The sequence below is a fragment of the Anas acuta genome, chromosome 33 (assembly GCF_963932015.1).
Source record: "Anas acuta chromosome 33, bAnaAcu1.1, whole genome shotgun sequence".
Classification (NCBI taxonomy): domain Eukaryota; kingdom Metazoa; phylum Chordata; class Aves; order Anseriformes; family Anatidae; genus Anas; species Anas acuta.
Window position 1 is genome coordinate 97,397 of NC_089011.1, and position 24,528 is coordinate 121,924.

Sequence of the window (24,528 nt, forward strand, 5' to 3'; positions counted from 1 at the left end):
AAATTTCCTCAGCAGAACCCAAAATTACTGAACCATGGCCAGGTTTTCTCAGTATCACCCCAAAATTACTGAACTGTGCCTAAATTTCTTCAACAGCACCCAAAATTACTGAACCGTGCCAGAGTTTCCTCAGCAGAACCCAAAATTTATTGAACCATGCCCAGATTTTCTCAGTATCACCCCAAATTTAATGAACCGTGCCCGAGTTTCCTCAACAGCCCCCAAAATTACTGAAATGTGCCCAAATTTCTTCAACAGCACCCAAAATTACTGAACTATGCCCAAGTTTCCTCAGAGAAACCCAAAATTACTGAACCATGGCCAGGTTTCCTCAGTATCACCCCAAATTTACTGAACCGTGCCCAAATTTCTTCAACAGCACCCAAAATTACTGAACCATGGCCAGGTTTCCTCAGTATCACCCCAAATTTACTGAACCGTGCCCAAGTTTCTTCAACAGCACCCAAAATTACTGAACTCTGCCTGAATTTCCTCAGCAGAACCCAAAATTTACTGAACTGTGCCCGAGTTTCCTCAACAGAACCAAAAATTACTGAACCGTGCCCAAGTTTCCCCAGAGAAACCCAAAATTACTGAACCATGGCCAGGTTTCCTCAGTATCACCCCAAATTTACTGAACCGTGCCCAAATTTCTTCAACAGCACCCAAAATTACTGAACCATGCACAAGTTTCCTCAATATCACCCCAATTTTACTGAACCGTGCCCAAATTTCCTCAACAGCCCCCAGATTTTCTGCTCTAAGCCTGCAGTCTTGGTCTGAGTCCAAATTTCTCACAATTTGCCCACTTTTGACAAACCGAGACCAAATTTCCGGAACTGAACCCACAATCTTGGTCTGGGTTCAAATTTTTTGCAATGCACTCAAATTTACTGAACCGTGCCCAAATTTACTGAACGAAACCCGCAGTGTTGGTCTAGGTTTAAATTTCTCTCAGTATGCTCAAATTTGCTGAACCAGGCCCAAATTTACTGAACCGTGCCCAAACTTCCTGAACTCAACCCGCAGTCTTGGTCTGAGTTTAAATTTCTGTCAGTATGCTCAAATTTGCTGAACCAGGCCCAAATTTACTGAACCGTGCCCAAACTTCCTGAACTGAACCCGCAGTTTTGGTCTGAGTTTAAATTTCTCTCAATATGCTCAAATTTGCTGAACCGTGCCCAAATTTACTGAACCAAACCCACAGTTTTGGTCTGAGTTTAACTTTCTCTCAATATGCTCAAATTTGCTGAACCGTGCCCAAAATTCCTGAACCATGACCAGATCTTCTACATCAAATATCCAGTTTTGATATCTACCCAAATATCGACATATTTTGCCTCTTTTGGGTAGTTTTGCCCCAAGGATGGTGACGGTTTGAGATTTAGAGACTTTTCTGCCCCCAAAATGGGAATGTTTTTGCCCTTTTGGCCATTTAGACCTCAAATACAGACATTTTTCTGCCTTTTATGGGCATTCAGGTTCCAAAAACTGAAGTATTTTCCCATTTATTGCAATTTTTACCCCAAATATAGTGATTTTTATCTCTTTATTGCCCTATTCTCAGCAGATAGAAGGATGTTTTTTATGATTTTTATGGAGGATGATTTTTATGATTTTATGGCCATTTTTCCCCAAATGTGGGTATGCATTGCCTCTTTTGGCCAGTTTTGCAGCAAATTTTGGGATGTTTTGTCTCCTATTGCCCATTTTACCCCAATATTGGGATGTTTTGCCATGTAGACCGAGTTTTCTCCCAAATTAGCATACCATCACCTTTCATGACCAGTTTTGCCCATAATATGGGGATTTTTACCTTTTCTGGCCAGTTTAGTCCCAAACACAGGGATGCTTGACCCTTTATGGGGATTCTTTGCCATTTATGACCATCTTCACCCCAAAATGAGGACATTTCGGAATCTTATTGCAAACTTTTGCCCCAATTTGGAGAACTCTTCGCCTTTTGTTCTCATGCGAGCAACAAATGTCGAGATGACATTTTTAGAGGAAATCTGTTTTTTTTACCCATTTGGGGCCCGTTGGGAGGAAGGAAATCAGCTTGAGGCTGCTCAGGCGTGGAGCTTCGTGGCATTTGGGGACGCTTTGGGGGATTTTGGTCCCCTCTGTGTCACCGTGAGTGCTGCTGCTGGTTGGGTTGCACGGTGCTACATCCCATGACAAAAATGGTATTTTGCTCTACTTGAGCAAATCTGGGCATTTTTTGACCTCTATGGCCAGTTTTGCCCAAAATATATGAATTTCCATGTCCTTTATGGCCATGGTGGCTCAAAATCTTGGGACATTTCACCCTTTATGGCCATTTTTGCCCAAAATCCAAGAATTTCTGCGTCCTTGATGGGCATAGTGGCTCCAAACCTGGGGACATTTCACCTGATATGGCCAATTTTGCCCAAAATATAAGAATTTCCATGTCTGTAATGGGCACGATGATTCCAAATTTGGGGAATTTTCACCCTTTATGGCCAGTTTGGCCCCAACCATGAGCATTTTTCTGCCATTTATGAGTGTTTTGTACCCAAATAGATTTACCCCAAATAGATGAAAATTTCCCTTCTTCTACCAAATTTCATGCCAAATGTTGTGATATTTTGCCCTACATGGCTGATTTTGCACCAAATGTAGTCATTTCTTAGGATTTTTGTGGCTAGATTTGCCCAAAATATGGGGATAATTTCATTTTTTTTTAATTTTTTCATCCCAGCACCTCATAGGAACATTTTGTGATTTTTCTTATTTTTGACATGAATTTGTGAATGCTTTTCCTACATTTTTTTATTGAATATTTCTCAAATCTCAAAATATCCAGGGACTTTTGCCCTCTTTAGCCCTTTTTGCAACAAAATGAGGATTTTTCTCTAAAATCAACTTCTGCAGAAAACCCGTGGATGTTTTGCCGTTTGTGGGCATTTTAGCTCTAAATTTGGTATGTTTTTTCCTTTTTGGGGCCGTTTGGGACCATTTCAGAGGAAGGAAATGATCTCGCGGCCCTGTGGTTTTTGGGGTCACACCGGGGGATTTTGATCCTTTTTGTGTCACCGTGGGTACTGGTGATTGGGGTGCTCTTAATGCACACAGTGCTTCATCCCATAACAAAAATGATTTTTGGTGGCCAACGAGCAAATCTGGGGGCCTTTTGCCCTTTTTTGGCCAGTTTTGCCCCAAATACAATTTCCACACCCTTTACGGGGTAGGTGCCTCGAAATCTGGGGATGTTTCACCTTTTATGCCCAAAATACAAGAATTTTTGTGTCTTTGATGGGTATGGTGGCTCCAAATCTGGGGACGTTTTGCCCTTTATGACCAGTTTTGCCCCAAATTTTGGATGCTTTTTTCGTGGCCTATTTTCCCCCAAATTTGGGGCTGTGTTGCCTCTTAAGGCCATTTTTACCCCATACACCAGGAACTTTTGGACCTTTATTGCACTTTTTAGCCAAATATGGAATCGTCTTTGTCTTTCATGTTCATATTTGCAAAAAAAAAAAAAATGGGGATAATTTTGCCTTTTATTGTCAATTTGCCACCAAATATGTGGATATTTGGCCTTCATGGCCATTTTTTTTTTTGCACTGAATGTGGGGATATTTTATATCTGGGGCAATAATTGGATGTTTTGCCCTTTATGGCCATTTCTGCTTCAAATAAGGACATTTATTTGCCTTTTATGGTGAATTTTACGCTCCTTGGGGTCAAATTGTCCTTTTATGGACATTTTGGCACCTCATATAATCATCCTTGACTTTTTTTTTCTGTTTTGCCCCAAATTCATGAAAGTTTTACCTTTCCTGTATATTTTTTACCTAAATACTGAGATTTTATGTTTTTTTTTTTTTATCACTATTGCCCCAAACGTTGCGATATTTTGCCCTTTCTGGCCACTCTTTCCCCAAATCAGGGCTGGTTTTTCTCCTTTTTTGGGGCCATTTGGGAGGAAATAACTCAGCCTGCGACCGCTCGGGCGTGGAGCTTCGTGGTTTTGGGGACGTTTTAGGGATTTTGATGCCCTTTGTGTCACTGTGAGTACTGGTGCTTGTTGTGGTGGTTACACGGTGTTACATCCCATGACAAAAATGGTATTTTGCTCTACTTGAGCAAATCTGGCATTTTTTGACCCTTATGGCCAATTTTGTCCCAAATACAAGGGTTTCCGTGCTCTTCACGTCCGTGATGGATCAAAATCTGGGATTTTTCCCATTTATGGCCAATTTTGTCCCAAATACAAATATTTCCATGTCCTCGATGGCCATGGTGGCTCCAGATCTGGGAACATTTCACCTTTTCTGACCAGTTTGGCCCCAAACACAAGCATTTTTGGTTATTTTGGCCCAAAATACAGGAAAACGTTGCCCTTGATGGTCATTTAGTCAACGTGTCTGGAGAGATTTCACGTTTTATGACTATTTTTACCCAAATATGGGAAAATTTCTGGAAATATGGGAATATTTGTCCTTTTTTCCCCAATATTTGGCCATTTTTCCCCAAATATAAATAAATATTTTGGCCTTTCTTTCAAGTTATTCCCCAAGCGTGGGTGTCCCTTTTGTTTTTATTGTAATATTTTTATCAAATTTGGGGCTGTTTTGCCTTTTAATGTCATTCTTGCAAGAAATACAGAGAATTTTTGCCTTTTAAAGCCAATTTTGATCAACAAGGATGGGGATATTTTGTGTTTTATGGCTAGATTTACCCCAATGTGAGGAAATTTCCTTTCTTCTCTCATTTCTATGCCAAAGGTTGAGGTGTTTTGCCCTCTATGGCCAATTTTTGCACCAAAAGTGGACATTTCTTAAGCGTTGCCTACAACATGGGATAATTTGCCCATTTTTGTTTCATTCCACCACCTAACAGGATCATTTCGCTAATTTTTGTTCTTTTTGCCATGCATCTACGGATGTTTTTCCTCTAATGATATTATTTATCGAAATATTAGGATACTTTTGCCCTTTATGGCCAGTTTTGTCCCAAATGTGGAGACGCTTTTATCCAATGGGGCCCATTTTGCAGAAAATATGTTGAAAAAAATCTGTGTGTTTTTTTTTTGTTGTTTCTATTGTTTTGTTTGTTTGTTTGTTTGTTTGTCTTTTTTTTTGTTTGTTTTGTTTTTTGTGTTTTTTTGTCTTTTTTTTGTCTTTTGTTTTTGTTTTGTATTGTTTTGTTTTGTTTTGTTTTTTCCAAAACGTGGGGATATTTTGCCCTTTATAGTCGATTTTGCTGCGAATATGGGGTATTTTGGGCACGAGGGGGAGGTGCAGCCGCTGGGGCGTGCGGCCCCACATTTTTAGGGGATTTTGGTCCCGTTTGTATCACCGTGGGTGTTTGTACACAGCGTGTACTTGGTAACTGTGTTGCTTATGGTTATCACAGTGCTTCATCCCATAACAAAAACCATATTTGGTCCCAATTCCGCTCCCCACCACTGTAGCTCTTGGGGAAGCCTTTCCCAGGGGACAAACATCATTTTGGGGCAGGAAACACGGGTTTTGGGTCACCTGCCACCAACCCCGTGGTGTCCCCAGAGCCCCAAATCCCCCGGGACCACCTCAAAATTTCGCCTCTTTTGGCGATTTGCGTGCCGAGAGTTGGGTGGTTTGCCCTTCATGGCCAGTTTTGCCCTAAATATGGGATATTTTATCATTTTCCCACTCTTTTTGCTCCATTTGGGACCGTTTCCTTTATTTGGCCATCGAATCTTCAAATATTTAGGTTGCCCTGCCCATTATAGCTATTTTGTCCTCAAATATTAGCACTTCTTCACCATTTGTGGCCAGTTTTGCCCCAAATATGGGAGAGTTTTTATACTTTATGGCCAGTTTTGCCCCAAATATGGGAGAGTTTTTATGTTTTATGGACAACTTTGTCCCAAATTTGGGCCTTTCTCTTCCTTTTATGGATCTTTTAATATTATATATGATTTTTTTTCACCACTTGTGACCATTTTTCCCCAAATTGGCATTTCTTCACATTCAGCAGCCAGCGTTGCCCTAAAACGGACTTTTCACACTTAAATAATTAACTAAATAAGGACATCCACTCTCTTTTTAACACCCAACACAGGATTTTTTCCCTTTTACTGTCATTTTGCCCCAAATCTGGGGATCCTTTTCTCCTTGTGGTCACTTTTTGCCTGTTTATGGGGATTTTTTTCCTCCTTATCACCAGTTTTAGCAAAATTTGGGGCTGCTATCCCCTTTTAGGACCACATTTTTCCCAAATACGGGAAAAATTTTGCACTTCGTGGCTTTACTTTTTCCAACATGTGGGGCTGTCGTTTTTGCCGCAAAAATGGGATATTTTGGGGCACGGGGGATTTTGGTCCCTGCTGTGTCCCATGGTGCTACGTCCCATGACAAAAACAGCAATTTTCACTACTTGAGCAAATCTGGGGCTTTTTTGCCCATTATGCCCATTTTTACCCCAAATATGAAGACTCCCGTATCCTTTATGGTCATTTTTTTCTCTACATTCTCTATATTTTTCCCTTTAAGTCCATTTTTTGGGATCACTTTCCCTTTTTTTGGCAAGTTTTCCAGCGAATCGTCTGAAGTTCTCCCTCTTTTCCCCCAAATACAGTGAAATTTTACATTTTCTGGCCAATTTGGCCCTAATTATGGGGACACTTTTGCCTTTTATGGCTAGTTTTGCAACACCGTTAGGGAAACTTTTGCCTTTTCCACCTTCTTTACCCCAGATATGCCCATGCCTTTTTATAGACAATTTAGCCCTAAATATGGGGGCATTTCGCTCTTTATAGCCATTTTTACCCCAAATATTGACATTTCTTCACATTTTGGGCAAGCTTTCCTCCAGATATGGACTTTTCTTTCCCCGTCGTGGTCGTTTCTCCAGTAAAAATGGGGCTGTTTTGCCTCTTTTTGCTTTTTTTTTTTTGCCTCAAATATTTTCCTTTTTTCTGGACATATTTCCTCTACATATTTCGATGGTTTTGCCCTTTATGGCCAGTTTTGCACCAAATATGGGGATGTTTTTCCTTTTAAGGTCATTTCCCCCCCTATTATGGGAACATTTTTGCACTTTAGAGCCATTTTTGCCCATTTCTGCCTCTAACACCCACGAACATTGGAGGCTTTTATGAACCGTTTTACCCATTTTTGCCCATTTCAGCTCCCCATGGGAGGAAGTTTGGGCCAAAAAACATCATTTTTGGCTCTTTTTTGGGGGGGATTTTGTTCCACCCTGTGTCACTGTGGGTTATACTAGTTGTGGTGGTTATACTGGTTATGCTTGTGCTTATCACCGTGTTACATCCCATGACAAAAAACCATACTCAACATTTTGGGGACATTTCACCCTTTATGGCCATTTTCCTCCCAATATTCCCATTTCTCTACTTTTTATACCTCCAAATACCGTTTTTTTTAACCCCATATGTCATGTTTTCAACCAAAACACGACAATTCTTACCCCAAATATGACAAAGTTTGCCCGTTTATGGACATTTTCCCCCAAAACATGGAGATATTTCCCCATTCGTCCCCAATTTTTGCCCCAAATATGGACATTTCTGTGCCACCGTGACTCAAATATGAGGGCGTTTAATCTTTTAAGCCCATTTTTGCCCCAAATATTGCCATTCCTCAACATTTTGTGGCCAGCTATTCCCGAAATATGTTGATGTCATACCCTCAAAGTCCATTTTTGCCCCCAATTTGGTGTTGACTTGCCTTTTCTCACAGTTTCTTCCCCAAATATGGGCTTTTTTTTTGCTCTTTATGTCCATTTTTACCCCAAATATGATGATTATTTTGCTTTTTGTTCCCATTTTATGTTTTTCAACCATTTCTACTTCGTAAGTCAACACTCAAGAAGGAAAACCCAAAATTTATCATTGTAGAAAACACCCAAGAAGACTAAAAAAAACACATTTTTACCCTCTAGGATGCCTCCAGGGGCCCAAATTGGGGTGAAAACGCCCGGAATTGGTGAAAATATATATTTTTGGCTGCAGAAAAGAGGTGGGAGGGGTTTTTGGGTGGCGGGTCGATGACTTTGCCCCGCCGTGGTACTGCTGGTAGCATTGATCTGTGGGGCCACGGGACCGAGGTCACCGTCTCCTCCGGTAAGTCCTCCGGCCAAAAATCTCGCCACGGCGATTTTGGGCCAATTTTCTTCAATTTTGGGCCGGGTGGGGGGTCCGTGGGGCGGCCGGCCCCCATTGTGGGGGCCGAAAAGGGGGCAAAACGGCCGGCGATGGGTGGAAATGTCCAATTTGGGGTCGATTTTGGGGGGGGATTTTCGTCTAGAGGGGGTTTTTGGGGCAGAATTGGGTGAAAATGTCGATTTTTGGGGTTGATTTTGATGGGGGGAAATTAGGTCGTAGGGAGTTTGGTGTCAGGACTGGGTGAAAATGTCGATTTTCAGGTCTTTTCAGGGGGAAAAATTATTATGGCGGTGATTTGACGGCAGGGTCATGTCAAAAATATGATTTTAGGGTGTTTTTAGGGGAAAAATGTTAACTGAAGGCAGTTTGATGTCAGGATTGGGTCAAAAACTCAATTTTCAGGTCTTTTTTGGGGCAGAAAATCATGAGGAGGTGACTTGATGGCAGGACCATGTCAAAAATATGATTTTAGGGTGTTTTTAGGGGAAAAATGTTAACTGAAGGCAGTTTGATGTCAGGATTGGGTCAAAAACTCAATTTGGGGGTCTTTTAGAAAAAAAATCACGCGGAGGTGATTTGCCGGCAGGATTAGGTCAAAAACTCTTTGTCAGCCCTAAAATGTCTATTTTTAGATATTTTTTTTTGGGGGGGGGAGGGGAAAATAGGACGTGTGAGGGCAAAAGGGACCCGAGGGAAGGTTTTGGGGCTTAATTTGGCATTTTTGTTGAGTTGAGTTTAGTAGAGGGTTTGTGTAGAGTGGAAATGTCGATTTTTTTCTCTCCCCAGTTTATATATTTTATATATTTTATATATTTTTTATATATAATATATATTTAATAGATATTTCTATATGTTTATATATAATATATAATATATAATATATATATAAAATATATAATATATAGATTTTTAGATTTATAAATATATATATTTTTTCTGGGGGAGAAATTGCTTTGTTTGGGCAAGATGTGGAGAAAAAAAGGACTTTTCAGGCAAAATTATGTCAGAAAATATATTTGGCAGATAAGGCTGAACAGGGGAAGACAGAGGACTTTGAATTTTGCAGTTTTTCAGGTTTTTTTTAGGTTTCGCAGTTGGGGCGTCTCTAGGGAGTTCGTTTTCTTGGTGACTTAGTCCCAAAGTTTGAGTTTCTAAGAAAAAAAAAATAGAGATTTCTATTTAATAGGACAGTTTGATTATTGAGTCTTCGGCTATAATTAGGGCTAAAAAGCCCTAATTGAGGCTTTTTGAGAGTTTTTTGGGCAAAAGGACAGAAAAGTCCCTGTTTTTAACGAAAATGGCCAGGGAGGTTAGTTAATTGAAAAAATCATTGTGAATTGACCCAAAATAGTGGGTGAAGATTGAGGCTGAAGGATGACATTTCAGGTAATATATTCCTTTTAATTTGGGCTGGTTTTGGGGTGGTTTGAGTTAAATTTGAAATTTGCCAGGCTGATGTCCCTAAGTCTAGGTCCCCGCAAATCTCCTGGAATTTGGCTTTTTTCGTGGATTTTCTTTGAAATGAGGCATTTTGGGGGCTCTTGGGTGAATTTCAGGGGGTCTCGGTGGCTAAAAATACCTTAATTTTATCGATAATCGCTTTTGAGGCAGTTTTAGGAGTTTTTAGAGTTGTTAAAATTTCACCAAAGTCAAATTCTAATCCCTTTTTTACCCAGAAGAGGTTTAATAAGACATTTTTGGGGCAGTTTTAGTGGAGTTTGACTTCCTTAGGGCAAAGACCCACCCAAAAAATATTGCATTATAATCCTTATTTTTAATTAATTAATTAGTAGGGACTTTATTAATTGAGACAAAAAGCAGGAGTGGCTTGAGACTGTTAGTTATTTTTTTCTTCCCTTCCAAATTTGGCTATTTAATGATAAATTTTGATACCGTTAAATTTTAAATGAGGCTTAAGCGTTGATTTTTGACCCATTATTGTCAATTTTTGGCATGTTTTTGCTTTTATTCGCCAATAACTCCTCAAAACCTCCCCACAAGTCTCATTTTTAATTTAATATCCAAAAATTAGGGTTTTTGGCACGACAATTTCTAATGGTTTTACGCAGTAGGCAGGCTTGGAATGAGGCATTTTGTGCTTAAATAGTGATTTTTCTGGTATTTATGGCAAAATAGTGATTTTTAGGCAATTTCTCATTATAGTCTTAGTCGTTCTTTACGAGGGAGGAAAAATTGGTTGAAAAGAGCCAGGAATTGGGTTTTTTAAGAGCAGAGATGAACATTTTTAGAGGGGGAACCCATTTTATTTCTCAATTTCTTAATTAAGAAATTTCTTAATTTCTTAATTAAGCCGTAAAAAAGATAATTAGACATTTTACCTCTCCGGCTGCAGATACAACAATTTTAGCTAAATTCACGCAATAATCTGCTTTCCCCCCAAAAAAGCAAACACCCAATTATAGCAGAAAAAAAAAAAAAGCGGGGCAATAATTTGTGATGTTTAAGGTTTTTAGGTCAAAAAAGGGGGGAATTTGAGGTTGCAGGTTCAGTTTATTGCTTAAAATTATTTTAAATTAGTAATTATAATAATATTAATGATATATGATATTATATAATAATTAACAAAAATATATAACATATATAACACCTATATAATATATATAGTATATATGATATATATAGTATATATAATATATGTGTTATATATAGTGTATAATAATTATATATAATGATATTATTATAATTATTATCATTTAAAATAATTTTAATTTATTTTAGCCTAAAATCGACTCCAAGAGTTTAATTATTTGCCTGGAGTTGGTGATAAAAAATATTATTAAAAAGTTTGTTTTTTTTCACCACAAACTTCCAACAATATGGCCCAAAGCTTTAAAAATATAAAGAAATTAAATTAAAAGTCACTTTTTTTTTTTCCTCTTTTCCACCTAAAATGGCTGATTTCAGCCCAGTTTGGTGGCCGGAAGTTGCAGCTGTGCTTGTTTTTCAGCTGGCTTTATTTTGAGGTTAGAATTGCCTGAAATAGCTCAGTTCTGGTTTCGAAAACAGCAAAAAAAGGGGAAGCGGGGGTTTTTCACCATTTTTGCATGTTAAATACGCGAAAAAAAAGAAAAACAAAGAGGAGGCAAATCCTGTCTGAAAAACAGCACCTGGTTTTTGGGGAAAAATAACCCGCTTTGCAGGTGGTAAACAGCAGCTTTGGGCTAAAACCAGAGGGTTTCAGGCAAATTCGTTTGGGTCTGGCCGGGTTTCATTTCCCTGAAAATTGAGGAATTTGGCTCAAAAGATGTCGATAATTTCTAAGCCTCGCTACGTGCTTTAATGCATTTATACACCACTCCACCTCGTTTAACGTATATTCTATGTAGAATATAACATGTAATATATTAAATATAGGGAGATAATAGGTAGAATTATTAGATTTAACATAAATATTTAGTGTAGCAAGTGTATAATAGAAATTATATCCGATATATATAATATATCCAATATATATAATATATCCAATATATATGCCAGACTTCTAATATATATATCTATTAGCTATATCTGTAATATTTCATATATATTATATAAATATATATATTATAAATATAAATTAGATAAATCTATGTCTAATATCTAATAAACGAATAGAGTAGGTATATTTATTATATGTATTATATCTAATACCTATCATATATGTTAGATATATAGGTGTCTATATATATTATATCTAATATATATCATATATATTAGATATATTTTTGTATATTTAAGAAATATACATTTTTGCACAGAAATATAACATAAAATATACGTTTTACGTATATAATTTTATATCTAACATATAGGATATATATATATATATATATAACATATATATAATATATAAGAGCTACAGATAATATATAATCGATATTAGATATATGTAATGGATATATCAAATATATAATAACTATAAAATATATAATATATATTTAACGGATATATCTAAAATATTATATATTATATATATATTATATATATATTATATATATATTATATATATATATTATATATATTAGGTATATATTATATATATGTGTGTGTAATATAATATATAATATATATAGATATATTATATTTATAGATATATATTATATATATATATATTATGTATATATTATATATATATATGTGTGTGTAATATAATATATATATTATACATATATATAATGGATATATCTAATATATAATATAAATATATAATATATAATCGATATATATAATGGATATATCTAATATATAATAGCTAGAGATAATATATATTAGATATGATCAATAGATATATCTACTGCGTGTAATATATCTAATATCTAATATGTATACCATGTGTTATAACGAATATATTTATTAATATTTAATTAATTAATATTTAATGAATGTGTTATACATAGAAGATATTGGATATATAACAGATATATCAAATATATATATAAAATATATAATATATATACAATATATAATATATGATATATATATCATATATATCATATATTATATATCGAATATATCAAATATATATTATATTTTATAGACCTACTATAGGCTATTTAATGATATATATCACGATACATAAATTAATTAAATTAAATTAATTAATTAAATTAATCAATTAAATTAATTAGCTGAAGGCAAACCCATAAATTTTTATAGAGATATTTAAAAATCTAAGCATTAATTAATCAGCAGTAATTATTTCTGTCTTAACGTGATTCTAATCTCTAGAATATTAATTATGCCCTTTAGACTTACAGAAAATTAATTAATTAGCTCTATATTAATTGATAATTAAGATAGAACTTAGACTTTCTCGATCGATAACCTAGACGCCCAAATTTAACCAAATTCACCCGCTTTTAGCTAAAATCGAAAGCCGTTCAAGTTTGTTTTTTTTTTAATTTCAACCTTTCCGGAGGGATTAATTAGCACTAATTATCTTCATTAATTCTCCGATTTTGACTTTTAGCCACTGATTCCCCCCCAGCCCTCAAACCAGATTAATTTGGCTTTTGCCTGAATTCGGGCTTTTTTAAAGAAATTAGTGCTTGGCACTTAACGAGGATGGTGTGAGGACTTAATGAGCCGGGTTAATTAGGGGTAGCTGGGGACTAATTGCACTAATTGATGGTTGTAATTGGATGAGTTTAATTGCACTGGTTGCAGGGACTGGCCCAGTATGGACCAGTATCAGGGCTCTGGGTACTGGTGGTACTGAACTGGATGTGCTAGGGCTATAGGGTGCTGGTACTGGACCAGTATGGACCAGTACAGGGGTCCTGGCACCAGTACTGGTGGTACTGGGACCAGTATGGGTGCCCTGGCACCAGTACTGCCCATACTGGGACCAGTACGGGGCACACGGCACCTGTACTGGCCCTACTGGGACCAGTACGGGGCCCCCGGCACCAGTACTGGCCCTACTGAGACCAGTACGGGGGCTCCGGCACCAGTACTAGCAGTACTGGGACCAGTACGGGGCCCCCGGCACCAGTACTGCCTGTACTGGGACCAGTACGGGGGCTCCGGCACCAGTACTAGCAGTACCGGGACCAGTACGGGCGCTCCAGCACCAGTACTGGCAGTACTGGGACCAGTACGGGTGCCCCGGCACCAGTACTAGCAGTACTGGACTAGTACGGGACCTCCGGCACCAGTACTGGCGGTACTAGGACCAGTACGGGTGCCCCAGCACCAGTACTGCCCATACTGGGACCAGTACGGGACCTCCGGCACCAGTACTAGCAGTACTGGGACCAGTATGGGGCCCCCGGCACCAGTACTGGCAGTACTGGGACCAGTCCAGGAGCTCCAGCACTGGTACTGGTGGTACTGGGACCAGTACGGGAGCCCTGGTACCAGTACTGCCCATACTGGGACCAGTACAGGTGGTACTGGGACCAGTATGGGGCCCCCGGCACCAGTACTGCCTGTACTGGGACCAGTACAGGGGCTGCAGCACCAGTACTGCCCATACTAGGACCAGTATGGGTGCCCCGGCACCAGTACTGCCCGTACTGGGACCAGTACAGGAGCTTCAGCACCCGTACTGGGACCAGTATGGGGGACCCGGCACCAGTACTAGCAGTACTGGGACCAGTACGGGTGCCCTGGCACCAGTACTAGCAGTACTGGGACCAGTATGGGGCCCCCGGCTCCAGTACTGGCCATATTGGGACCAGTACGGGGGCCGCAGCAAGAGTACTGCCCATACTGGGACCAGTACGGGAGCTCTGGCACCAGTACCAGCAGTACTGGGACCAGTACGGGAGCTCCAGCACCAGTACTGGCCCTACTGGGACCAGTACGGCGGCTCCGGCACCAGTACTGCCCGTACTGGGACCAGTACGCGGGCTGCAGCACCAGTACTGCGTGTACTGGGACCAGTACGGGGGCTCCGGCACCAGTACTAGCAGTACTGGGACCAGTACGGGAGCTCCAGCAGCAGTACTGGCCCTACTGGGACCAGTATGGGGGCTCCGGCACCAGTACTGCTCGTACTGGGACCAGTATGTGGGCTGCAGCACCAGTACTGCCTGTACTGGGACCAGTACGGGGGCTCCGGCACCAGTACTAGCAGTACTGGGACCAGTACGGAAGCTACGGCACCAGTACTGCCCATACTGGAACCAGTACAGGGCCCCCGGCACCCGTACTGCCCGTACTGGGACCAGAACAGGGGCCCCGGCACCAGTACTGGCAGTACTGGGACCAGTACGGGGGCTCCAGCACCAGTACTGCCCGTACTGGGACCAGTACAGGTGGTATTGGGACCAGTATGGGAGCTCCAGCACCCGTACAGGTGGTACTGGGACCAGGTCAGGGGCTCTGGCACCAGTACTGGCCATACTGGGACCAGAACAGGGGCTCCGGCACCACTGCTGCCCGTACTGGGACCAGTACGTGGTCCCTGGCACCAGTACAGCCAGTACTGGGACCAGTAAAGGGGCTCCGGCAGCTGTACTGGTGGTACTGGGACCAGCAGGAGGCTCCAGCACCAGTACAGTCTTTACTGGGACCAGTATGGGGGCTCTGGCACCAGTGCTCCCCCTACTGGGACCAGTTCGGTTGCCCCGGCACCAGTACTGGCCCTACTGGGACCAGTACAGGGGCTCCGGCACCAGTACTGGTGGTACTGGGACCAGTATGGGAAGTGAGACACCTGTACTGCCTGTACTGGGACCAGTACAGGTGGTACTGGGACCAGTTCGGGGGTTGCAGCACCAGTACTGCCCGTACTGGGACCAGTACGGGGGCTCCGGGACCAGTACGGGGGCTCCGGCACCAGTACTGCCCATACTGGGACCAGTACAGGGGCTCCGGCACCCCTACTGGTGGTACTGGGATTAGTACGGGAGCTCCCACACTGGTACTGGTGCTACTGGGACCAGTACAGGAGCTCCAGCACCAGTACTGGCCATACTGGGACCAATACAGGGGCTCTGGCACCAGTACAGCCCGTACTGGGACCAGTAAAGGGGCTCCGGCAGTTGTACTGGTGGTACTGGGACCAGCAGGGGGCTCCAGCACCAGTACAGGCTGTACTGGGACCAGTAGGGGAGTTCAGGCACCTGTACTGGTGGTACTGTGACCAGTACAGGAGCTCCGGCACCAGTATTGGCCATACTGGGACCAGTACAGGAGCTCCGGCACCTGTACTGGTTGTACTGGGACCAGTATGGTCTTTCTGGCACCAGTACTGCCCATACTGAGAGCCACTAATACCAGTAAGGACCAGTACGGGGCGCTCTGGTACTGGTGCAGCTGAACCGGGTGTACCGGGGCTATTGGGTGCTGGTACTGGACCAGTAGGACCAGTATGGACCAGTATGGAATGATAAGGGCCAGTAAGGACCAGTATGAACCAGTAAGGACCAGTATGGGGTTCTCTGGTACTGGCAGTGCTGAACTGGGTGTACTGGGGCTATGGTGTGCTAGTACTTGACCAGTATGAACCAGTAAGGGCCAATAGGGACCAGTAGAAACCAGTAAGGACCAGTATGCGGGCTGTGGTGCCAAACTGGGTCTACTGAGGCTATGGGGTGCGCATACTGAACCAGTAAGGGCCAGTAAAGGCCAGTAGGGACCAGTATGAACCAGTAAGGGGATTTCTGAAACTGGTGGTACTGGACTGGGTCTACTGAGGCTATGGGGTGCTCATACTGAACCAGTAAGGCCCAATACCTCCCAGTATGGCCCAATACCTCCCAGTACGCCCCAATACCTCCCAGTCTGACCCAATACCTCCCAGTATGACCTCCCAGTCTGACCCAATACCTCCCAGGATAACCCAATACCTCCCAGTACAGCCCAATACCACCCAGTACAACCTCCCAGTACACCCCAACACCTCCCAGTCCACCCCAATACCCCCCAATACCACCCAGTATGGCCCAATACCACCCAGTACAACCTCCCAGTACACCCCAACACCTCCCAGTCCACCCCAATACCCCCCAATACCACCCAGTACGGCCCAATACCACCCAGTATGACCTCCCAGTCCACCCCAACACCCCCCAATCCACCCCAATACCCCCCAATACCCCCCAATACCACCCAGTATGGCCCAATACCCCCCAGTACAGCCCAATACCACCCAGTATGACCTCCCAGTCCACCCCAACACCTCCCAGTCCACCCCAATACCTACTTATACACCCCAATACCCCCCAGTCCCCCCCAGTACCCCCCACTCTAACCCCCCACCCTCTTCCTCTCCCCTTTCCAGCCACCCCCCGCGGCCCCACCCTCTTCCCGCTGCTCTCCTGCTCCTCCTCCTCCTCCTCCTCCTCCCTCTACGCCGTGGGCTGCGTGGCCGTCGGCCACGTCCCCGCCGGGGTCACCTTCTCCTGGACCGATGTCACCAACAAGACCGTGGCCACCACCATTGTCAACTTCCCGGAAGCCCGCAGCCCCGGGGGCAACTGGGCCGCCAGCCGCTTGGAGTTGCCCCTGCAGGAGGGGAAGGGGCGCCAGCCCTTCTACTGCCGCGCCGCCCACCCGCGGGGCAACCAGGTGCTGGCTTTGAGTAACCCCGGTGAGTAGGTGGTGGTGGCATGGGGGGGCGGGGTGTGTGGGGCGGGGGGGGGGTGTTGCTCGGGGTTTACTACTCGTTGATGTTCTCCTTGGGGTGTGCTGCTTGGGGTGTACTACTTGTTGTGTGCTGCTTGTTGGGTTCTCCTTGTTGTATCCTAGTTGTTGGGTTCTCCTTGTTGTATCCTACTTGTTGGTGTCCTCCTCATGGTGTCCTTCTTGTGGGGTCCTACTTGTTGTGGCCTATTCGTTGGGTTCTCCTTGTTGTATCCTCCTCGTTGGGTTCTTCTCATTGGGTCTTCCTCGTTGGGTCCTCCTTGTTGTATCCTATTTGTTGGGTCCTCCTCGTTGGTGTCTTCCTCACTGGGTCTTCCTTGTAGTGTCCTCCTCATAGGGTCCTCCTTGTTGTATCCTATTTGTTGAGTCCTCCTCATTGGGTCTTCCTTGTAGTGTCCTCCTCGTAGTATCCTCCTTGTTGTATCCTTCTTGTTGTATCTTCCTCGTTGGGTCTTCCTCATTGGGTCCTCCTTGTTGTATCTCCCTTGTAGTGTCCTCCTTGTTGGTGTCCTCCTCCATCTTCTCCTGAACCTCCTCTTGGTCCTTCTCCACCTCCTTTTTGGTCCTTTTTGGGTCCCTTTTGGTCCTTTTTTGTCCTTCTTGGTCCTCCATCTCCTCCTGAACCTCCTCTTGGTCCTTTTTTGTCCCTTTTTGTCCTTTTTGGTCCTTTTTGGTCCTTTTTGGTCCTTCTTGGTCCTTCTTGGTCCTTCTTGGTCCTTTTTTGTCCTTCTTGGTCCTTCTTGGTCCTATTTGTCCTTTTTTTGTCCTTTTTTTGTCCTTTTTTTGTCCTTTTTTTTGTCCCTTTTTGTCCCTTTTTGTCCTTATTTTGTCCATTTTTGTCCATTTTTGTCCTTTTTTTTTCTTTTTTTTGTCCTTTTTTTTGTCCTTTTTTTCTTTTTTTTCTCCTTTTTCCTCCTTCCTCCTCCTCACCCCCCACCCCACCACCACCCCCTAACCCTCTCCCCTCCCACCCCCCACCCATAGGCTCGTCCCAACCCACCGCCCCGGTCCTCTCCATCCACCCCCCGTCCCGCGAGGACTTCGAGGGGCCCTACAGGAACTCCAGCCTCCTCTGCCGCGTCCGCGGCCCCCGCGGCCTCACCCCCGTCACCTGGCTGAAGAACGGGGCCCCCGTCACCGCCGGCGCCGTCACCGCCGGCTCAAGGACCGACGGCACCGGCGCCTACGTCACCGACAGCTGGCTGAGCGTCACCGAGGCCGAGTGGGACGCCGGCACCGTCTACACCTGCCAGGCCGACGGCGAGATGAGGAACAGCAGCAAGTCGCTGGAGTGCGGGCGTAAGTGGTGGCCTCATCATTATTTTGGGGGGAAAAGTGAGCGAAATTCAAATTTTGGGGGCACCAAAGCCGGCCCTGAATGTTAGATAAGTCAGAAGTTATACCCTCACCTTCATTTTGGGGTAAAACTAGACAAAACCCAAGTTTTGGTTCCACCAAACCCAGCCCTGAACCTTAAATAAGGTAGAAGCGATATCTTCACCCTTATTTTTGGGGAAGAAACAAGCAAAATCCAAATTTTGGGGCCACCAAACCCAGCTCTGAACCTTAGATAAGTCAGAAGTTATACCCTCGCCTTTATTTTGGGGGAAAAAATTACATAAATCCAAATTTTGGGGGCACCAAAGCCAGCCCTGAATCTTAGATAAGTCAGAAGTTATACCCTCGCCTTTATTTTGGGGTAAAACTAGACAAAACCCAAGTTTTGGTTCCACCAAACCCAGCCCTGAACCTTAAATAAGGTAGAAGCGATATCTTCACCCTTATTTTTGGGGAAGAAACAAGCAAAATCCAAATTTTGGGGGCACCAAACCCGGCCCTGAATCTTAGATAAGTCAGAAGTTATACCCTCACCTTTATTTTGGGGTAAAACTAGGCAAAATCCCAAGTTTTGATTCCACCAAACCCATCCCTGAACATTAGATAAGTCAGAAGTGAGGCCTTCATCTTTATTTTGGGGAGGAACCAGGCAAAATCCAAATTTTGGGGGCACCAAAGCCAGCCCTGAATATTAGATAAGACAGAAGTTATACCCTCGCCTTTATTTGGGGGGAAAAAATGACATAAATCCAAATTTTGGGGGCACCAAACCCAACCCTGAGACTTAGGTCAGGTGGAAGTTATACCCTCCCCCTTATTTTTGGGGAAAAACCAGCCAGAATCCAAATTTTGGGGGCACCAAACCCAGCTCTGAACCTTAGACAAGTCAGAAGTTATACCCTCGCCTTTATTTTGGGGGAAAAAATGACATAAATCCAAATTTTGGGGGCACCAAAGCCAGCCCTGAATCTTAGATAAGTCAGAAGTTATACCCTCACCCTTCTTTTGGGGTAAAACTAGGCAAAATCCCAAGTTTTGGTTCCACCAAACCCATCCCTGAACCTTAGATAAGTCAGAAGTGAGGCCTTCATCTTTATTTTTGGGAGGAACCAGGCAAAATCCAAATTTTGGGGGCACCAAAGCCAGCCCTGAAACTTAGATAAGTCAGAAGTTATACCCTCGCCTTTATTTTTGGGTAAAACTAGACAAAACCCAAGTTTTGGTTCCACCAAACCCATCCCTGAACATTAGATCAGGTAGAAACAATATCTTCAGCCTTATTTTTGGGGAGGAACCAGCCAAAATCCCAATTTTACTGCCACCAAACCCATCCCTGAACGTTAGATAAGGTAGAAATAATATCTTTAGCCTTATTTTTGGGGAGGAACCAGCCAAAATCCCAACTTTGGTGCCACCAAACCCATCCTCGACCCTTAAATAAGGTAGAAATTATGCTCTCACCCTTATTTTTTGGGAAAAAATGGGCAAAATCCCAACTTTGGTGCCACCAAACCCATCCTTGAACCTTAGATCAGCTAGAAGCAGTATCTTCTCCCTTATTTTTTGGGAAAAAATGGGCAAAATCTCAACTTTGGTGCCACCAAACCCATCCCTGAACCTTAAATAAGGTAGAAATAGTTCCCTCACCCTTATTTTTGGGGGAAAAAACAGGGAAAATCCCAACTTTGGTGCCACCAAACCCATCCCTGAACCTTAAATAAGGTAGAAATGGTTCCCTCACCCTTATTTTTTGGGAAAAAAACAGGCAAAATCTCAACTTTGGTGCCACCAAACCCATCCCTGAACCTTAAATAAGGTAGAAATAGTGCCGTCACCCTTATTTTTGGGGAAAAAACAGCCAAAATCCCAACTTTAGTGCCTCCAACCCATTTTCCTTGTCCTTTGGGCCCACCTGCTTATTTTTTTTGGGGAAAAAAAAAGTAACAAAATCCCAACTTCCCCCCCTCGCCCGCCTCTTCCAGTGGACAAACCCGACAGCAGCGACATCGCGGTGCGCGTCCTGCCCCCGTCCTTCGTGGACATCTTCAACGAGAAGGTGGCCAAGCTGACCTGCAAGGTGAGCAACCTGCCCACGGTGGAGGGCTTGGTCATCTCCTGGCTCAAGGAGGACGGGCAAAAATTGGAGACCAAGACCATGCCCCGAGTCCTCCAAGCCAACAGCCTCTACGGGGTGGAAGGGGTGGCCAGCGTCTGCGCCGACGAGTGGAACAAGGAGGAGGTCTACACCTGCAAGGTCAGCCACCCCGAGCTGCTCTTCCCCGTCGAGGAGAAGCTGCAGAAGGCCACCGGTGAGTCCTCTCGACGAATCGGGGGGGGGATTAAAAATTAAGTTTAAAAAAAAAAAAAAAGTTAAAAAGTTAAAAAAAAAAAAAAGTTAAAAAGTTAATTAAGTTAAAAAAAAGTTAAAAAGTTAATTAAGTTTAAAAAAAAGTTAAAAAGTTAATTAAGTTAAAAAAAAAGTTAAAAAGTTAATTAGGTTAAAAAAAAGTTAAAAAGTTAATTAAGTTAAAAAAAAAAAGGTAAAAAGTTAATTAAGTTAAAAAAAAAAGGTAAAAAGTTAAGTTAAAAAAAAAAAGGTAAAAAGTTAATTAAGTTAAAAAAAAAGTTAAAAAGTTAATTAAGTTAAAAAAAAAAGTTAAAAAGTTAATTAAGTTAAAAAAAAAAGGTAAAAAGTTAACTAAGTTAAAAAAAAAAAAGTTAAATTTAATTAAGTTAAAAAAAAAAAAGTTAAAAAGTTAATTAAGTTAAAAAAAAAAGGTAAAAAGTTAATTAAGTTAAAAAAAAAGTTAATTAAGTTAAAAAAAAGTTAAGAAGTTAATTAAGTTAAAAAAAAAAAAGTTAAAAAGTTAATTAATAAAAAAAAAAAAGGTAAAAAGTTAATTAAGTTAAAAAAAACATCGCAAATTAGTAAAAAGCAAAGAAAAATCAATGTAATCACATCAAAAATTTGGAAAAATGAAGAAAAGGTGTTGCAATTCCATCACAAAATAGTAAAAATCAAAGAAAAATCAGTGTAATTACATCGCAAATTTGCAAAAATGAGGAAAAGGTGTTGCAATTCCATCACAAATTAGTAAAAAACAAAGAAAAGTCAATGTAATTACATCGCAAATTTGCAAAAATGACAATAAGGTGTTGCAATTCCATCCCAAATTAGTAAAAAACAAAGAAAAAGCATTGAAATTGCATCACAAATTTGGAAAAATGAGGAAAAGGTGTTGCAATTCCATCACAAATTAGTAAAAAGCAAAGAAAAATCAATGTAATTACATCGCAAATTTGCAAAAATGACGATAAGGTGTTGAAATTCCATCACAAATTAGTAAAAAACAGAGAAAAAGCATTGAAATTGCATTGCAAATTTGGAAAAATGAGGAAAAGGCGTTGCAATCGCATCTCAAATTTGGAAAAAGAAATAAAAGGTGTTGCAATTCCATCACAAATTAGTAAAAAGCAAAGAAAATCACAAATTAGTAAAAATAAAAGAAAAATCAATGTAATTACATCACAATTTTGGAAAAATGAGGAAAAGGCGTTGCAATCGCATCGCAAATTTGGAAAAAGAAATAAAGGGCGTTGCAATCGCATCTCAAATTTGCAAAAACGAAGAAAAGGTGTTGCAATTCCATCACAAATTAGTAAAAATCAAAGAAAAATCAAGGTAATTACATCGCAAATTTGGAAAAATGAGGAAAAGGCGTTTCAATCGCATCTCAAATTTGCAAAAACGAAGAAAAAGGCATAGAAATTGTACCACAAATTTAGAAAAAACAAAGAAAAGGTTTTGCGATCCCATCTCAGATTGGGAAAAAAAAATAAAAAATTGAATAAAGAGCGCTTTGACCTCAACCTACTGCCCTCTCCCTTGCAGAGCGCGACGCCAAGCCCCCCGCCCTCTACGTCTTCCCCCCTCCTCCGGAGCAACTCAACGCCCACGAGACCGCCACCGTCACCTGCTTGGCCAAGGGTTTCAACCCCCCGGACCTCTTCATCCGTTGGCTCCGCAACGGCGAGCCCTTGCCGGCCTCCAGCTACGTCACCATGCCCCCCGTGGCCGAATCGCAACTGGCGCGCTCTTACTTCACCTACAGCGCCTTGAGCGTGGCCACCGAGGACTGGGGGGCCGGCAACGTCTTCACCTGCTTGGTGGGCCACGAGAGGTTGCCCTTGCAAGTGGCCCAAAAATCGGTGGACAAGTCCTCGGGTAAACCCACCTCGGTCAACGTCTCCCTGGTGCTCTCCGACACCGCCAGCTCCTGCTATTAAAAAAAAAAAAATCATTTTTCCCCCCACCTTCCTCCTCCTCCTTCCGTCGGTTTTATCTCAACGTGTTCAAAACCCCCCCCAAAAAATAGCTGTTTCGGTGCAAAATGTGTTCAACTCCTCCTCTCCCCCCCAAAAAATAATATTTTTGCAATGCAGAACGTCTCCCTATAATCCATTAATTATAATCCTGCCCCCTATAATCCATTTTTTAATTTTTGCAACATGGGATGTTATAATTTCTCCCCAAAAAATTCATTTTTCAATGTGGATCTCCTCAAAACCTCCATTAAAATCAGTTTTTTCAACACCAATTTTGTTTTCGATACGTTTTGCTATGCGAAACGTATCAAAACATCCATCAAAACTCCTTTCCGCAACGCAAAACTCCTTCAACCGCCCCCAAAATTCATTTTTTTTCATGTGGGATGTGTTGAGATCCTCCCCAGATTTCATTCTGCGGTGTGAAATGCGTTAAATTCTCCAAAACTTTGCTTTTACAACGCAAAATGTGTTCAAACACCCATTAAATGTATTTTTTTGCAATCAGGAACACGTTCAAGTCTCCCCAGAATTTCATTTTGTGGTGCCAAATGCGTTAAAACATCCCGAAAACGTGTTTCTGCAATGCAAAATGTGTTAAATTCCCCAAAAAGCTGTTTTTTGCCATGCAAAATTTCATAAAGCCCCCGGAAAATGTGCTTTTGTGATGGGAAAAGTGGTAAAATACCCACCAAAACGTCTTTTTGTGATGTTAAACACTTTTAAATCCCCTCAAAGTTGTTTTTTGCAGTGGGAAAAGTGTCCAAATTCCACCAAAATGTGATTCTGCAGGCAAAATGTGCAAAAAATCCTCTCAAAAAAAAAAAAATTTTGCAATGTCAAAAAAAAAAACTGTTTCTGCAATGCAAAATGTTTAAAAGTCCCCCAAAAAATGTTTCTGCAGTGCAAAAAAAAAAATATGAATTGTTTCTTTGATGCAAAATGTACCCCAAATCCCCCCAAAAACTCTGTTTCTGCAACCCAAAACTTGTCAACCTCCCCCCTTCGGGATTTGTATCCGCGATGCAAAACCTGTGACCCCCCCCTCCCCTCTCCCCGAGGGAGAACCGACGGAAATAAAGCAAAACGATGGATTTTTGTTGGAAAACTGACCAAAAGCTCATTTTTTGTCCGGGCTGGGCAGGGTGGGGGGCGCGCGGCGGTGCAGGCGGCGGCTGCGTGCATCTTGGTCTTTGTAAATCCTTTGCTTTGTCCTTTTTGGATCATGTTTTTTTGGAAATCTTTGCATTTTGGTCATTTCAAATCCTTGAATCTTGGTCTTTGCATCTTGGTCTTTGTAAATCCTTTGCTTCATCCTCTTTGGATCATGTTTTTTGGAAATCTTTGTGTCGTGTTTTTTGCATCTTGGTCTTTGCAAATTTTTCCTTTGTCCTCTTGGCTTCTTGGTCTTTGCTTCTTGGTCTTTGTAAATCCTTTGCTTTGTGCTCTTTGGATCATGTTTTTTTGGAAATCTTTGCATTTTGGTCATTTCAAACCCTTGACTCTTGGTCTTTGCATCTTGGTCTTTGTAAATCCTTTGCTTCGTCCTTTTTGGATCATGTTTTTTTGGAAATCTTTGCATTTTGGTCATTTCAAATCCTTGACTCTTGGTCTTTGCATCTTGGTCTTTGCAA

The 24,528-nt window shown here is 42.0% G+C and overlaps 1 long non-coding RNA gene and 1 gene segment (V, D, J or C); both read left to right on the forward strand.

Annotated features, from left to right (window-relative positions):
- LOC137846536 (Ig mu chain C region-like) overlaps positions 1 to 24,002 on the forward strand; it is a 33,711-nt gene extending 9,709 nt beyond the window's left edge. Inside the window, 5 exon segments of the C gene segment in view lie at positions 8,052 to 8,095; positions 16,869 to 17,177; positions 18,215 to 18,529; positions 20,551 to 20,877; positions 22,461 to 24,002. Of these exon segments, the coding sequence occupies positions 8,052 to 8,095; positions 16,869 to 17,177; positions 18,215 to 18,529; positions 20,551 to 20,877; positions 22,461 to 22,855 (1,390 nt within the window).
- On the forward strand, positions 21,102 to 22,338 carry LOC137846555 (uncharacterized). The gene is made up of 2 exons (XR_011090532.1): positions 21,102 to 21,261; positions 21,466 to 22,338. It is a non-coding gene; the product is annotated as an uncharacterized lncRNA (long non-coding RNA).
- Positions 24,003 to 24,528: the final 526 nt, after the last annotated feature.